The 18,087-nt window shown below is 41.9% G+C and overlaps 1 protein-coding gene across 1 annotated transcript in view; it reads right to left on the bottom strand.

The window, feature by feature from the left end:
* The window catches only part of Chmp4b (charged multivesicular body protein 4B), a 38,362-nt gene extending 26,717 nt beyond the window's left edge, over positions 1-11,645 (bottom strand). Inside the window, exon 1 of the mRNA XM_046433787.2 lies at positions 11,344-11,645. Coding sequence (XP_046289743.1) covers positions 11,344-11,533 — 190 coding nt within the window. The 5' untranslated portion in view covers positions 11,534-11,645. The remainder of the gene's footprint in view (positions 1-11,343) is intronic.
* Positions 11,646-18,087: the final 6,442 nt, after the last annotated feature.

Here is an 18,087-nt window from a genome sequence, read left to right as displayed (position 1 = left end):
TCTCTCTTTCTGCCTTTCTGGCCCTAGTACCACTGTATGCAGTATGATCCAGCCACACTAAGGACTCCATTCCCAACCTGTCCTCCTTAACCTGACCCTACCTACTACAAGGCTGACACACAGCCTTGCTGAAGCTGGCAGGGGAAGCTGAGAATGAGAATAGGAAGGAGCCAGGTGGCAGCGTGACATGGCAGGAAAGCGCTAAATATATCCTAAAGAGGGTTCTAGCCTTGACTCTGCCTTTGGAGAAACGACTTAATCACTCTGAGCCTTAGTTTCCTTTTCTACAAAATGGGGCTAAATATCACATCCATCCTCCCCTGCGTGCTTTAAGGCTTTGCCGAGTTTCAAAACCAGATTACGACAAATAAAAAATTTAAAAAAAAAAAAAAAACAGTTTATGATGTAAAATTGATTTGGAAGCCATAAAATCCTGTATAAACATGAAGTACTCCTCTACAGGTGCTCACACTAGGGAGGAAATATTATAAAATTTATCTCCTAATAAAAGCATTCTGTCCACTGACAATTTATGAGCATTCAAGGATGTGGAGTTCTAGCCCTATGTGAACACCAAAGACACCAGAATTCAACGGGATGCAGTCCAATTCAGGATCCCCAAGTCTGACTTGGGACAGTCCAGTGATTCACGTAATCTGAACGCTTTCTCATCTTTGAAATGGGATAATACCACTGAACACATGAGGTTACTCTAATGATCAAAAGTGATCAAGTTTACAAAGTATATGACATTTCCAAAAGATGGAAGATGTTATTATTTTTTATGATTTTTCCCCCTCCAGAAAAAATTTTAAAGTTTGAAATACAGGGCTGGTGATGTGACTCAGTGGTATGATGCTTGCCTAGCACACATGAGGTCGTGGTTCGATCATTTGTGGAAGGAAGGAAGGGAGGGAGGGAGGGAGGGAGGGAGGGAGGAAGGGAGGAAGGGAGGAAGGGAGGAAGGAAGGAAGGAAGGAAGGAAGGAAGGAAGGAAGGAAGGAAGGAAGGAAGACCGGTCAATCAATCGATCATTCTTGGGAGGGGGGATGATGAAAATTACTTAAGTATTTCTATACTGTTATCTGTTTTTCCTGTTATCTGTTCTTTACAACTCTAAAATCTAACCATTAGAAGGACTATGTGTAAGCCAGGTATGATGGCACATACCCATAATTCCAGCTACTTGGGAGGCTGAGGCAGGAGGATTTTGAATTCAAATCCAGCCTGGGAAACTCAGAGAGACCCTGTCTCAAAATAAAAAAGGGTTGGGGGGGTATATCTAGGTGGTAGAATCCTTGCCTAAAAATGTACAAATCCCTGGGTTCAATTCCAGATTTTGGGTTTTTTTTTTTTTTTGGGGGGGGGGGCGCGGGGAGCGAAGGACTGTGTGAAAGCTATGAGTCCTGCTGCCCTGTCAACTAGGAGTCCTGAGCTGTATGGAAAGCAGGCTGACACCAGTTCCCTCCTTGCATTTGACCACAGAAGGCTACCTATGCATTTACAACTCAAATTACACTCAAATCTTCTAACTCCAGACTTGCCAAGAAATCAGTGACAATGAACTACCTGTGTGTAAGACTCTAAGGGGAGAAATGCTCTGGAGAGGTGAAAGCCACTAACCCACTAGAGAAGAATTAGCTTTTTTTTTTTTTTTGTGGTGGTGCTGGGGATTGAACCCAGGGCGTTGTGCATGCGAGGCAGGCACTCTACCAACTGAGCTATATCCCCAGCCATGGAGGGAGAATTAAAAACTAGTAATCATTTGGGTTTTAAATGTCAGCTTTGCCAGTCAATGACTTCAAATTTTAAGAACACTGGGACACCATCATAATCAACTTCTTCACCCCAATGGGGAAGTCACAAAGTAAACACTTCATTCCGGGTGCCTAGTCTGGGCAGCAACTCCTCTCAAAGCCTCTGCAGGGAACAGCAGCCAAGTTACACATATGGACAAGACTTGCTTTTACTTTTATAATTATCAGATCTTATAGGAGTACAACAAGGAATTTACAGTCCTGCTTATGCAGACTGTAATAGAGAAAACATTCCTTAGATTTCTTAGATCCTACTTCTTTTTGTAGAAAGCAAGACAAATTAATTATCAAATTATACTATGTCTTAAATTTAGTATTCCAAGGCTAATTATTTTATGACTAACCTAAATTAAACATTGATCCATTCTTATGGCCCCCCCACTCTAGGGGTTTCTGATTCAGATAAAGTGCTTTTAAAAATTGCTACATATATTTCCTTGTTACTGTTTTTTTTCTTCCTCAAAACACTTTTCCTATCAATTCAAAGATATACGCACTTGCATATTTTGAGTTCCTTTCTGAATTAACATTTCACTACTCTCCAAAAAAACTATTCAATAAAACAGATTGGAGGCCCCTCCAATGTAGCTGAAACTGCTTCAGCTCCCTCTACTGCATGTCAAGTACTCTGGATTCTGAACATGCCTCCAGAACAGATCACACTGTACCCCCAATTATCTATTTACCTGCCTGTTAGACTACAAGCTCCTCAGAAACAATGACCTGACTTGTCTGCACTTACCTAGAAACTAGGACAGTATCTGGCACATAGCTCCACTTAAAATATGCTTATCTTATCAAATGGATTCAGGAATGAAGCAAAAGTTTCCAGCTACTTTAAAAAAAAAACAAAACATGAAATTAAATGCAAATGTCCATCTATGCAGCATTAAGACTAAAAATATTAAATTTCAACACTGGAATCCCCAAACAGTATTTCAACACTGGAATCAGCTTCAAAATACCCTAAACTTTAATCAGTATACAAACCACCTAGGGAATCTCATGAAACGGCAGGTTCTGCTTCAGTAAGTCAAGATGTGGCCTTGGAGTATGCATTTGTGGCAAATTCCCAGAAATTTCCACAGACCACAATTTGTACCAAAGCCATAATACTGTGATCTGATTTTTGCAGTTTTAGAAGCTACTGCTCATCAGGCATGGTGGTGCATACCTGTAATCCCAGCAACTTGGCAGGAGGATCATAAGTTCAAGGATAGCTTCAGTAACTTAGTGACATCCTGCCTCAAAATAAAAGATAAAAAGGACTGGGATATAGCTCAGTGATGAAGTGACAACAGTGACAATTACTGCTTAGGGATACGAGGAAACTTGCCTAGAATTACAAAACTACCAAGTGGCAGAGATAGAATGTGAACTCACAGGTCTTCTGACCCCCAAACCAGCACCTTTCACTATGCCGTGTCACTAAACTTTTGAGCTAAATAGCCACAACCAAAGGGATGTATAGCTTCCCCGACTCTCTCAAATAAATTCTCTAGGCAGCTTTGCCCTTTAAGAAAGAGAGGTTGAATTATGGGAGAATAAAGCCTGTCAGTTTTTCATGTTAACTTCGTGTTTATTTCTTTTTTTTTCTTTTAATAAGAATTTTTTATTTTATGTTATTATTATTTATTTGTGTGTGTGTGTGTGTGTGTGTTTTGCTAGGGATTGAACCCAGTGCCTTGTGCATGTGATGCAAGCACTCTACCAACTGAGCTATATCCCCAGTCCCTGTTTATTGGTTTTCTTATTCTTTTTTTTTTTTTTTTAAGGTATTGGGTTTTGCACCCAGGGCATTCTTACTACTGAGTTACATCACCAGCCCTTATTTTTTCTTTTGAAACAGGGTATCACTAAATTGCCTAGGATGGTCTCAATTTTGCAATCCTCCTGTCTCAACCCTCCTAGGCGCTGGGACTAAAAGTGTGCACCACCGCGCCCAGAGCTCACGTACACCTCAATCTTTCAATTCTTCAGCTAAGACTTTTTTTTTCTTTTTGGTACTAGGCTTTGACTCAGAGGCACTTAATCACTGAGCCATATCCCCAGCCTCCTTTTATTTTTTATTTTAGGACAGGGCCTCATTAAGTTGCTGAGGCTCGCCTTGAACTTGCAATCCTGCCTCAACCTCCCAAGCTGCTGGGATTATAGGCATGTGCCACCATGCTGGGTTCTTGACTCTTTAAAAAGGGGTTGGAGCTGTAGCTAGCTCAGTGGCAGAGCACTTGCCTACCACTTGCGATGCACTGGGTTTGATCCTTAGCACCACATAAAAATTAACAAATAATAAAGGCATGCTGTCCATCTAAAACTACAAAAAAAAAAAAAAAAGAAGAAGAAGAAGAAGAAGAGGGCTGAATAAGGGGCTGAGGGTGTAGCTCAATGGTAGAGTACGTATTCAGCATGTGAGGCCCTAGGTCTAATCCCCAGCACACACACACAAACAAAATGGAATGGCTGTACAGAATCTAAACAGTTCTTTCTTTCTTTTTTTTTAATATTTATTTTTTAGGTGTAGATGGACACAACACAATGCCTTTATTTTTATGTGGTGCTGAGGATCGAACCCGGGTTCCGCCCAAGCTAGGCAAGCGCTCTACTGCTGAGCCACAACCCCAGCCCCTAAACATTTCTTTATTATCAAAAGGCCACAGGAAAGTAGGATTGCTTTTTGGTTGTGGTGGGGGATCTGTCTCAGTAATATGGAAATTATCAGGGCCAAAAAGCTACAGAATTAAATTAACTCCTAAACAAATGACTTGACCCTGTATGGTTCTGGTCTGTGCTACTTACACCCTGGCTGGAATATTCTGAGTATTCAGCTCTGCCCACTGCACACTACAAGAGCATACTACAAGAGCAACATGTGAACAGGAGTGTATCTAGAGGACGATCACAACGAAGGAACAGAAACACCATGTAATGAATAATCAAGGGAATTGCGGTCTATCCCAGAGAAGTGCAGGCTTAAGAAATAAGCACCATCTTTCTCCATCTGTCACCTCGAAGGGGGATCAGATCCAATCTCTGTGGCCTCAGGATGAAGAATTAACAGCCTGTTTTCCAGTTTACAGTTGTCTAATATCTGAGCTGGGATTTGCCCCCAGACATTTCATCTCCAACATGACTCCACCAGCCCAGGTTGCTCCCCTACAAAGCTACCACCCCAATCTGTATCCAAGGTACTATGGAAATCAGGCCTCAGTTTCAAATAAAAAGGTGATTTCACAGTCAGAGCTGTCCAAAGACAGAGTAGGCTGTGATGTGCAAGGACAGAGCACCTAATACAGATGCTGTTAGCAGAGGGGTTCAATTGGAGGTTGATCACTAGGCAGGATACTTACAAAGGGAATCTGGGCTTGGATGGGTGCTGGGTAAGATCAACTCCGCCAATCCCAGAAGAATTATCTCTTCCCACTGTGTTTTCTTCTAATGCTTCATTTGTATCTTACTATAGTTTGTCTTTCATCATGGTTACTTATACCAGTGTGGATTTTCCTTGCTGAACTATTGAGTCCTGGTGAGAAGGCAGGGTCTTATCCCCCTTTAAACCCTTACTCTGCCTAAGACTATATGGAGGAAGCCAAGGAAACACCTCTCTCCTATGTGCCAGCCCCTCTGCTAAACACTTTATATACACACACCACTTATTCCAGACCCTCACAAGAAGCCTATGAAGAAAGTAGTAGTATTTGCTTTTAACACATGGGAAAACGAAACTTAGAAGAGGGTAGTAACTGCTGGTAAGTAGTAAAGTTGTATGTGAACTGGGAATCTTTTGCCTACACCACCACACTGCCTTCCTTCCAGAAGGCAGCTGACTTGAGCTCAACACCTTAAGAGCAGGTAAGTACCATAACAGCCAGATCTGTTGTTTCCTGTTGGTGTGCTTAAATTTTCCTTGCAAATATACTCATCTTTCCTAAAAATGACCAATCTAAAGTTGTTTGGGAAAATCCTCTCTCAAGACTGGCACAGCACAAAACAATTCTGAGCAAGAGGACTATGTTTTCAGATCTTTGTTCCTCCCAGTGAGCCCTGACTCCATGTCAGGACTCTGACCGCTGGAAATAAGTGAGATCCTGGCTTTCTGCCTCAGAGACTGGTGGCCTGTCTACATCACAGGCTGTTCTCTGGGACCTCACTCCCCACACTCAGTTACAACTCTGGACAACTCAAGATCTCCCCCAGCACAATGGGCCAGCTTAAAGGTCCTCATATTGGTTAAATTTCCAAGCGAAATCTATCTTGAATTTCAAATCACATTATAAACCTACTCCAGCAGGCACTTAAAAATATTTAATCTCCCTGCCAAATGAGGCAAGAAAAGATTTTGTCATTTGAATCAAAGGCGCCAGCATGTTTGTACAGCCAAAACATAGGGCCACTCTGACACTCCATCTGTCTTAAGAAGTAAAGCAAACCCAATCTGGCCAACTATTTCTTCTAATGAGAAATTTCAATATCACTAAGGGAAATTCCCACTGCTTAGTTCCCTGGGTGGGTTTCAGGTTTTCCACCTCTGGGTTTCTGGGATAGGAGCTCCTGTTGGCACATATACCATTAAGATGCTGTGGTTTTCATCCTGATATCTTGAAATGCCAGAGAATCAAAAGGCCATGTTCACTATAAATTTAACTTATTAAGATGTCTTCCCATATGCTAATGTTTTAGAGTGACTTTATTAAATATAAGAATGCCACCCTTTTTGCAGCAATGAGCAAGAACTTAATGAGGATATATTTCCCACGAGTTCCTGGCCTCTTTGAATCCATCAACATTCTCAGCTGAACCTAAATTAACCTGCAAATGAACTGATTTGCATCCATAAATCCACAGAAATGTACCAATGTAGGGTGTTTGAGATACCCAGTCTCCATTTCCTAATCTCACACAATTCTCTTGTTGAAGTAAGGTCCTTTCTACAAATCATTTTCCAATTTATTAAAACAGGGGGAAAAAAGGGAGGTGGGTAAAATCTGAACCACCTAGGGTAGATTTTTTTCCTTAACTTGTTACCATGCCATAAAAAGAAACTGATCTGTAACTGGGCACAACAGCACATACCTGTACTCCCTGCTACTCAGGAGGCTGATGCAGCAGTATGGCAAGTTTGAGGTTAACTTCAGCAACTTAGTGAGACCCCATCTTAAAATGAAACTAAAGGATCAAAGATACAGATCAAATATATAGCTCAGTGATTGCCTAGTACAGCAAAAAAAGAAAGAAAAGAATCTTATGTTTCATTATCTTTTTTAGGTAGAAAACCAACAGAACTGTTTATAAAGGTACCAAAAAAGACATAAGTTTGGGTGATTCTTGTTAGCTCACCCAGAACATGATCCTGTTTTGCATTCAGCTCTCAGTGAAAAAACTTCACCATTTGACAATTAAACCACAAAAGTCTGATCAATAATAACTTTATCAGAAACGCAAAGAAAATACACTCACTCGTTATCTACAACATGCCACACCCTTTCCTACATTATCTTAGCTAATCCTCACTAGAGCCATGTGAGAATATTATCTCATAAGTGATATTTAAGTTTCTTGGTTGGCAGGGACCGCATCCAGTTCATCTCTGTATCCCAGCACTGAGTATAGGGCCTAAAACACAGCCTACTGAGCACAATGGCACATGCCTGTAATCCAAGTGGCTTGGGAGGCTGAGGCAGGAGAATTGCAAGTTCAAAGGCAGCCTCAGCAACTGAGCAAGGCCCTAAGCAACTTCGTGAGACCTTGTCTCAAAATTAAAATAAAAAGGGCTTAGGGTGTAGCTCGGTGATAAAGCACCTCTGGGTACAATCCCTGGCACGATAGATAGATAGATAGATAGATAGATAGATAGATAGATAGATAGATGGATGGATGGATGGCAGCCTGCCACATTCTTGGGAATGAATACATGGCTAAAGGAATGGAAAATAAATTTAGAACAAAACATGTACACCAAATTTTGCTGTAGGCCTCTACCTGAAACAAATGCCTGGGATACACTGCAAAAGTTTGTTCAAAGAGCTGTTTGTCATCTTTCTAATGTGCACACCACCAAGATAGCTTCCACATTTGGCTACATATTCTGCAGGACAAGGCTTGGTCCCATCTCACTTTTCTCTCATTTCTTTCTCACTTAGCACCACACCTTGTATAGGTGGGGCATTTAATAAACTAAGCAATAACAAAGGCCATGATGATACCTCTGGAGATCATGGGAGTAAATAGAATGCAAGAAGCCCGCAGCCACCAAATACGTTAGCCTCTGAGTTGAGTTCCACCCCCTTAAGCCTCAATCTCCTCTCTGTACAATGGAAACACCAGAACATACCCACAACACTGAGCCTTAACCAAATGCCAGGCACTGTGCTGGGAACACAGTGGGGAGTATGACCATAACTTCCTGCTGTGAGCCTCGAACGTAAGAGTTTCATAAACTTCTGTACTGTTATGACACTTCTCCCCGTTTCCCGGCTTGCTTAATGGCATCACCATCTACAACAGCCCAAACTGTAAACTTTGGAGTTGTTCTCCTCTCTCCTTCATCAGACCCACTCCCACAATTCCATTAAATCACCAAGTCTTCCTTGATTCTCCTTCAGAAGTCCCTGACGTGTTATTTCTCTTTCTGTTTTCCATGCTTCTACTCTGGGCCCTCTGTTCCCACCTGAACAACTGCAGGTCTCCCAGTGATAATGATAATGGAGGGCGTTTATTGATCTCTCACCATATGGCAGGCACTATGCTAAGAGCTTTGCATACTTAACATATTTCAATCCTATAAGGCAAAGACTAGAACCGTGATTTATAGAGGAAGACTCAGAGGCTTGGAGTAACCTGCCCCTGACACACAGCTAGAAAGTAATGAAACTATAGCTCAAATCCAGGCCTTCGAGATTCTATCCATCCCTTACTGTATTCCTGCCTCTCAGTCCCTTCCTGGTCAGTCTACACTCCTTTATTTATGCTAATGAATATAGGAGAGGAGGTAAACTGACACCCTCCAATAGGGCCCACCTCATTCTCCTTCCTCTGCAAAGCCCGTAACAGCCCTTCCACAGGAACTCACCTCTTCAGCCTCAGCCACCTACACATTCATGCTTTAGCACTGACATAATTACTCTCCACCCTCCCCCTCCCCCACACTTCCAATCCTGACTTCCTGGAGGGCAGGCACAGTGTCTGCTCATCTCTGAAGCTCAAGGTCCCAGCACTGTAGCAGGTCAATAATTATGCTGAGTGATTGGTATGTAGGTGGTGGTGTTAACACCTCACAGAAGCATTCCAGGAAGCAGATAAGACCCTTCTTACAGAGGACAGTAACAAAAAGACAGGCTAACTCAAGGACAGACTAGAACCCAGCCCAGTGGTGCACACCTGACATCCCAGCTACATAAAAGTCTGAGGCAGGAGGATTCCAAAAAAAAAAAAAAAAAAAAGACTACTCTGAACAGTAATTGCCAAGTGAGACTGATGTTCCAGCATGCCAGCAGCCTTTCTCCAAACCTCCTGAAAGCCAATTCAATCACCTGTACAACTGCAGAAACTACAGGACAACTGCTCTCTCAGATGTGAGAGGAGGTAAACTGAAACCTCCTCCACTACCCTGCAACAGGACAAGCTTTCCACAGTGCAGACAGGCAGAAACCATGATTCTAATTACCACTGGAAAATAACAGAATCCTAATCAAGGGAGAGTTCTCAGAGAAAAAAGCTAGTGACAGCAAAATACAGCCCTGCTCTCTATCTCCACAGTTACAACTGGAGTCAAGGCCTCAGGTGGACATCTACAACTGCCAGATGACCCACCTCCTTACTCCAGCCCTCATCCCCTCCCACTTTCCAAAGAGCAGTTAGACAATGTTTTAAAACTCTTATCACTGATTAGGGCACACTCCAACATAAAACCCTCCAAAATTCTTCTATCCACTTAGAATCCAATCCTTGAACCACAACTGAAAAGTCTGGATTCTAAGTTGAAGGTCCAATTGGACCTTCTCCTTATTTCACATTACTCTCCCTTCAATCACTACACTTCTTTTGCTTTCTTCCTCTTTTGGCCAACTTCCTGGCCTTTTCCCTTGCACTCCTCCCAGCCTAGAAGGCTCCTCCTTCCGTCTAAAGGCTCAGTTCAAACTTTACCTTTTCAAAGAGGCCTTCCCTGATCATTCTATCAAAAGTGACATCCCTCCTACCCATCACCTATTTTTCTTGTTCAGTTCTTAATTCCATCTCCAAAATGAATACTTTCTTCATTTATTGTTCTGTATCTGTCTCTCCCCCACTGGGGTGGAGGTCATGTTTTGTTCACCCCTATGAGTACACCATTAGGCACTCAGGAAGAATTTCCAGAATGTTTGTTGATTATTGATTTTTTTTTAAATGGCAAAAACATCTATTTAGCTCCTACTATGTGCTGAGCACTGTGAATCCAAGATCTTCCTTTCAGAAGGGTAAATTAACTAGCTCAAGGTCACACTACAGACTTTGCTAGCTGACTTCTGAGTTAAATACTTGTTTGACTCTTAAACCCCTCTCATTTCTGCCCTCTTTGAGGGGAAGCACTGCCACTACTATGATTCTTTCTCACATTACAGTAACAAAAAAAACAAGCTTTACAGTTGTCAAAGCATTTTCACATTCAAATTCACTCAAGAAAAATAAAAAGTACTTGCTCAGAATGCAATAAAACAACAAGAAGTAAAGTAAGGGTGCCTCAAAGATCAACAACCGGGAGTGTGGACTGGGGAGGAGTCTGGCCAATGAGGCTTGGAGTCCATATTTCTAGTTCAGAAGGGATGGGGAAGCAGTGAGTCACAGGATTGCAATACGAGGAAACTGATAAAGCCAAGCTGAGGCAACCAAAAGTGAATCACAGAGCTGGAGGACACCTTAGGCCTCATGGAGGCCAAACCCTAGCTGATGGATGGGGAAACTGAGGTCTCAGGGGAAAGCAACTTGTTCAAGTTCACTTAGAATGTAAACAGAGCTGAAACCAGGGGGGCCTCCTGTCCCCCAATCTTCTTTTTTCTCCATCGAGGAGAGTTTTCAAGGAGAACCCTGAGTCAGGGGTAGGGAAGGGGCTAAGGGCAGCTCAAAGACTCCACGTAGGGGTCGGGAGAGGGCAGGGGTGGGGCCAGGAAGCACTTAAATGTTAGGATGGGGGAGCAGACAGGAGCCAAGAAGGGTCAGGAGCAGTGGCCGGGAAGGTGTGTGAGAACAAACAGGAAAAGGAGGAACAGACAGGAACAGAAGGCAAGTGCTGCCAGATCAGAGTCTGAAGGGGCCTGGCAGGGTGAGGAGAGCCGGAGGGGAGAGGGGTGGCATGAGTCTGGTGTGGAAGAGCCCAGGGTCGGGAGATACTGAAGAGGTCAGAGGCGTCCCGACCCGGAAGGCCACAGAAGGGGGTCTGACGGGGAAGAGTTCCAGGGTCGTAGAAGACCCCTAGGCGAATCAGACGAAGGTAGAGTCCGGGCCCGGGGAGCCTGAGGGGAGCGAGTGGGGAGGTGGCGGGGCCCGGCTGCCTCACCGCGCTTGTTTTTGGTGCCGTGCTTCTTAGCGGCCGTCAGCTCCTGTTCGATCTTCTTCTCCAGGAACTCCTGTTTCTTGCTTAGCATCTCCTCCGTGTCCCGCAGCCGCTGGATGGCCTCTTGGGGGGTCGGGCCGCCCTTGCCGGCCTTACCCCCTCCAGCCCCGAACAGCTTCCCGAACACCGACATGGTTGCTGCTAGCCGAGGCGGCCTTCGCCGCCCGCTCCGGCTCGGCTCAGCTCCGGCGCCCGCTCCCGGCCCCGCCGCGCCCTGCCGCCGCAGGCCTCTCCTCCGCCTCCGCCCCGCAGCTGGGCCCGGCCGCGCCACCTCCCACAGGCCCCCACGCCCGGCCCGGCCGGCGTCAGGGCAACGCGCCGCCGACTACAACTCCCGGTGTGCAATGTGCTGGCGGCGCCTCGAATCTAATGGTGGGGGCCGCGCTGCATGCCGGGAGGCTATAGTCTTCCGGCTTGAGGCGCTCCACGGCGCACCTTTTTGGTATCTCTGGGGTCAAAGGGCGAGGTGGCATGCTGGGAAATGTAGTCCCCTAGGACTAAATTTCTGTAGGGCTGGAAGAACAGGAAGGGAATTAACAGTATTAAAAAGATAGGAGTTGGGGATGTTGTATTAAAAAGACAGGAGTTGTTGGATGATGTTAGAGCCCTGAGTGCTATCCTAGCGCCTAAAAGAATAATAATTATAATTATATTTATAATATAATATTATAATATTATGTTATCTTATATATTATGATAATTATTAAATATTATATTTAATGATGTTATAATTATAATGTTATAAAATATTATAGTTATGTTAAATGCTATATGTAATGTATAGTGTGTACTATATATTATATGATATTATTATTATATAATTAATGGGCACATTCTATGAACTACACAACACATATTATCATATTTAAATCCCATAAGCAGCCCATGATAGATAATACATGTTCCTATTTTGTAGATGAGCAAACTAAGACTCAGAACTGAGCGACACAAACTAGCTTCATGTACTAGCCCTATTTTTACAAATGCTGTTCCCTCTACAAGTAATGCCTTTCTACTCTTCACACACCTAACAGGTTTCTTGAAATCAGGGAGAGGCTGACTACCTTGGCACAGGGCTTAAACTGCAAAGCTTCAAAATTTGCCTTGACGACTTGGGCAAGTTACTTCCCCTACCCTGTGTGCCTCCCTTTCTGCAACTGTAACTGAACATGATGATAACAGGACCTCCTAGAAGTTTACATGAGATAGGGAATGTAAACTGCTTACTTAGCATAGACCTGGCACACAGCAGGCAGAAGCACTCAAAAATGTGTATTTGAGCCAGGTGTAGTGGTACTTACCTGTCATCCCAGAAACTCTGAAGGCTAAGGCAGGAGGATTGCAAGTCAGAGGCCAGTTTTAGCAACCAGTGAGACCCTGTCTCAAAATCAAAACCAAAAAGGACTGGGAATGTAGCTCAGTGGTAGAGGGCCCCTGGGTTCAATACACAGTACAGGGGTAGGGAAAAAGTATTATTCCTAAGCATTCTGGATCATCACTATGGGCAATTATAATTAAAGCAGGGGGCAACCCAGCACTTTCAAAAGTAACAAAAGTGTTGAGGATTTTTTCCCTGTGCAGTAAATTTGCCCCACCGGTTCTAGGGCTGCGTTTCATTGTTATTCCTTATGTTTGCTGTCAAGAATCACTTCTCAGAACTGTAGATAAGGCTGGAGCTGAGTGGTAGAGTGTGCCAAGGCCTGAGTTTCATCCCCAGCACTGCAAAAACAAAAAGAATCACTTCTCCTCCATTAATAGCCGATCAAATACATCATTCTAATTTGCTGCTTTCAATCTTTTGCATTTGTTAGACTCACATGAAAACAGAGTAAATCAGATCTGAAGTGTTCTACAATAAAGAAAAATATGATTTCTCAAAGGTCTTTTATTCCTCCCTGGACCTTTCTAAGTTACTTGGAAAAAAAGAATTTTAAATAAATGAGAATTTAATGAACTTCTCCTCTATTACATGAGAAAATATAGATGAATCTTGTCTCCTCCTTTGGCTACGATCCACATATAAATAATAACCACGCCTTGGATATTGTTGTGGTTGTTGTTTCGATATGCCACAATCCCCACCTGCACATTCAGACAGCCACTCCCAGAGGGGTAGAGTTCATGTCACCCAACTTTCCATGTTGGAAGAAATTTTCAAATGTGGAAGACATGCTAGAACTGTCAAGAACTCAAAGCAGCACGAATTGTGAAGTATAAGTCACACTTGTATTTGCTCTGTGATTGAGACATTGCAATGTTTTCATCAAAGTAAACAGAGAGAGAGAGAGAGAGAGAGAGAGGGAGAGAGAGAGAAAGAACCAAGGATGTTTCAACTAAGCCCCATAATGGGTACAACAACCACTTCAGATCTAAGCAGTCTGCACCCTTGCCTCTTATCTAAGTCATGCTCGAAGGCACACAGATGATAAAAGATTTGCTAGGTTTGAGCCATTTACCCAAAAAATATATGAAGAGGCAGGTGCTGCAGACCTCACCATCCACAGTCTCACAGTGCTGTGGGGCAAGCTGAGCCCCTCATGTCATAACTCTGTGAACCCAGAAAAATGTCTTGGGAATATTACAGCAGAAAACTCAAATTTAATCTCAAGTACCAGCCCCTAAGCAATTGGCATTGGCCACCTGCGCTGCTTGGTTAAGAATAATTTTGAGCCTACCTCAGGACTCACCTTGGTTAAGAATAATTTTTTCCCTACCTTAGGAAAAAAGTGCCAAGATCAATTCGTGATGTTCACCTAAGATGCAGGATGGGAAGTGGTGACATGTGGGCAAAGGAAGCTGCATCTTGGCTGACATTTCAGCTGCCATGGTGAGGACTCACAGGGTGAACTGCTTATCAACGGGGATCCTTGGGCTTTAGTTTTCTGGTCTCTTGTGCAAATGCACAGCCTTTTCAAACCTTGACCAACTGGTATTAGTTCATTTAAAACTATGTGAAAAAGAATAAGCCACCAGTACATGTAAGCTTGGAAGACTAACAGGTATTATAGTGAGTGAAAGAAAGCAGACATAAAAGCCTATTAAGAATGTTCAAGCTGGGGATGTGGCTCAGTGGCCAAGTGCCCCGAGTTTAATCCCTGGCACATACACACAAAAAAAATGTTCAAGGGGCTGGGATTGTGGCTCGGCGGTAGCACAATTGCCTGGCATATGTGAGGCACTGGGTTCGATTCTCAGCACCGCATGTAAATAAAAAATTTAATTGTCTATCAACAACTAAAAACCAAAAAAATTTAAAAAAAAGAATGTTCAAAATAGGCAAGGGGCTGGGGTTGTGTCTCAGTGGTGGAGTGCTCGCCTAGGATGCATGAGGCACTGGGTTTGATCCTCAGCACCACATAAATGTAAAATAAAGATATTGTGTCCACCTAAAACTAAAAAATAAATATTTTTTAAATAGACAAAACTAATCTATGATGATAGGAGTCATAACAGTGGTTACCTCTGGTAATACAATTACAAGGTATTGGACAGGTTCAATAGCAGGATTCTATGGTGTTCACATGGTACATGAGAATTCACAAGTCTTTACACATAAGATCAATGCCTTTACACACTGTATGTACTTTACTAACATGTTATACTGCAATGTAAAAGCCATCTCTAGTAAGAGCAGCAATAGAAGCATATGGTTTTATTTGAAAAATACCTTTGCATACAAGATCCTATCTCATCTCCATGATCCTTCAAAGCCCTGTAATATATAAGCATACTATATCACCTCCTATTGTACAGCCCAAAGTTAATAGGAATTACCCAAGGTCACACAGTTTAGGATGCCCAGTCATCAATTTGTAGTCTTCTTTGAAAACTTGTCAAAAAATGAAAAATTAATAAAACCTTAATTATTATAAAACTTGGTCTCATATAATTATGTTAAATTAAATATGGAAGATTTTGCTGATTTTTAGTTGCCAAGACAATCAAGTGTAACCAACATATTCTCCTGATTTAAAAAAAAAAAAAATTTTAAAAGGCTGGGGTTGTGGCTCAGTGGTAGAACGCTTGCCTAGCATGTGTGAGGCCCTGGGTTCTGTTCTCAGTACCTCACATAAATAAAATAAAGGTGCATTGATAACTAAAAACATGTTTTAAAAATTAAATAAATAAATAAAAATTAAAAAAAGATTTAATGAACTTTAGGAGAGATCTGCTCAAACTGGTTAAAGGATATATCTGAGAACCCAGATAATATCATACTTAGTAGTGAAAGACTAGAAGTTTCTCTCCTAATCAGGAATAAGATAAAAATACCTATTCTCACCACTTCTATAAAACACCATAGTAAAAGTTCTTGCCAGGGCAATTAAACAACAACAACAAAAAAAAAGATCCAGATTTAGAAAATAATTAAAACAATGTCACTTTGCAGATGACATGATCTGAGATATATGAACTAAAACTATAAATCTCTTAGAAAGAAACGTGTAAACTCTGTGACCTTGAATTAGGTTAAGTTTCCTAAATATGACACCAGAAGCAGAATCAAAAGCAATAAAAGAAAAAAATAGATATTGAACTTCATCAAAACCAAAAATCTTTTGGGGGCTAGGGTTATTGCTCAGTGGTAGAGCATTTGCCTAACGTGTGTGAGGCCCTGGGTTCCATCTCCAGCTCCGCAAAACAAAACAACCATAAAACCCTACAAACTCCTTTGCCCATCAAAAGAAGTTATCACGGGGCTGGGGTTGTGGCTCAAGTGGTAGTGCGTTCACCTAGCATGCGCGAGGCACTGGGTTCGATCCTCAGCACCACATAAATGTAAAATAAAGATATTGTGTCCACCTAAAAACTAAAAAATAAATATTAAAAAAAAGAAAGTGAAAAGATAACCCTCATAATGGAAGTAAATCTTTGCAAATCATATATCTGATTAGAGGTTAATATTCAGCATACACATGTGTGTGTTTCTTTTTCTTTTTCTTTTCTTTTTTTTTTTTTTTTGCAGTTCTGCAGTGCTGAGGATAAACCCCAGCATATTCAAGCACTCTACTACTGAGCTGCACCCCCAGCCCCCAGAATATACTTTTTAAAACTCAAGAACAAAAAAGACAAATAATCCAATTAAAACATAAGCAAAAGATTTGAATAGAGCTCTTTTCAAAAAAGTTACACAGTCAATAAGCACAATCCGCCCCAAAGATTGTTAACATCATTAGTCGTTAGAGCAATCAAATCAAAATCCCAATATCACAGTGAGATGCTTCATTCCCACTAGGAGGGCAGAAACTAGCCAACAAAACAGAAAATATTGAATGTTGGCAGGAATGTGGAAAACTGAAATTCTCATATATTTCTGATAGGATGTAAACTAATGTTACTGCCGTGGAAAACAGTTTGGCAGCTCTTCAAAAAGCTAATCATAGAGTTACCATATGACTCAGCAATTCCACTCCTACTTTTATACCCAAGAAACATATGTTCACAAAAAAACTTGTACACCAGTGTTCATAGCAACATTATTCCTAATAGCCAAAAAGTGGAAACCACCATTGATATCTAGCAATGGGTAATGAATAAACAAAATGTTCTGTATTCATACAATGGAATATTATTTGGCTGAAAAAAGGGAATGAAAAAAATAAAAGAAAAAAGTTAAAAACAAATAAAAAGGCATGAAGTTCTGACTCATGCTAGATTCATAAATTAACCTTTAAAATGTAGCACTAAGTGACAGAAACCAGACACAAAAGGCCTTATGCTATATTCCATTTATATAAAATGTCCAAAATAGGCAAATCTGTAGGGATAACATGTTAGTGGTTGTCAGGTGATCGGGAAGGGAAAATGAGGAGTGAATGCTTCCTGGGTACAGGGTTCCTTTTAGGAAGATGAAAACTTAATAGAACTAGAGAGTGGCAATTATCACACAAAATTGTGACTATGCTGAAAAGCACTGGATTATATGTGTTCAAATAGTTGAAATGATGAATTTTATGCCATTTTTTTGATACTGAGGATTAAACTCAGGGGCACTCAACCACTGAGCCACATCCCCAGACCTATTCTGTATTTTATTTAGAGACAGAGTCTCACTGAGTTGCTTAGTGCCTTGCTTTTGCTGAGGCTGGATTTGAACTTGTGATCCTCCTGCCTCAGCCTCCTAAGCCGCTGGGATCACAGGCATGTGCCGCCACACCTGGCTTTATCTCAATTTTAAAAAATATGTTGAAGTAATGAAAAGAGAATATGCTTTGGTGCCCACCATACACATCTAGATTGGAACTGGAGTGCAGGGAGATTTGTGGGGCTACTAGTGTAGCTCAGGAGCAGAGATAGGCTAAGCTTGCATGATATGAAGCCTTGGGGTTAACCCCAGCACCAAAAAAAAAAAAAAAAAAAAAAAATCAAGGCTATGGCATTCTTTCATGTACTTTACTTGCCTCGGTTTCCTCATCTGTAAAACAAATGACATCATCTTCCTCACCAAGTCATTCTGAGAATTCAATGAGAACACAGAAAAAAAGTACCTGACACTGAGTGTGCATCCAATAAGTATTTATAAAATAAACAGCCATCATAGGAATAAAAATCAACAGCTGTCGAGCCCCCACTCTGGGTTAGACAGCTCACATAGAATATCCTATTTAGGCTGGAACTGGGGCTCAGTGGGAGAGAGAACGCTGAGCATGCAGAAGGCCCTGGTTTCAATCTCCACCACTAAAAACA

The sequence above is a fragment of the Marmota monax genome, unplaced genomic scaffold, assembly GCF_021218885.2.
Source record: "Marmota monax isolate L192 unplaced genomic scaffold, Marmota_monax_Labrador192_F-V1.1 WCK01_AAM20220418_F8-fsc00014, whole genome shotgun sequence".
NCBI lineage: Eukaryota > Metazoa > Chordata > Mammalia > Rodentia > Sciuridae > Marmota > Marmota monax.
This window is presented reverse-complemented; position numbering and strand designations above follow the sequence as displayed.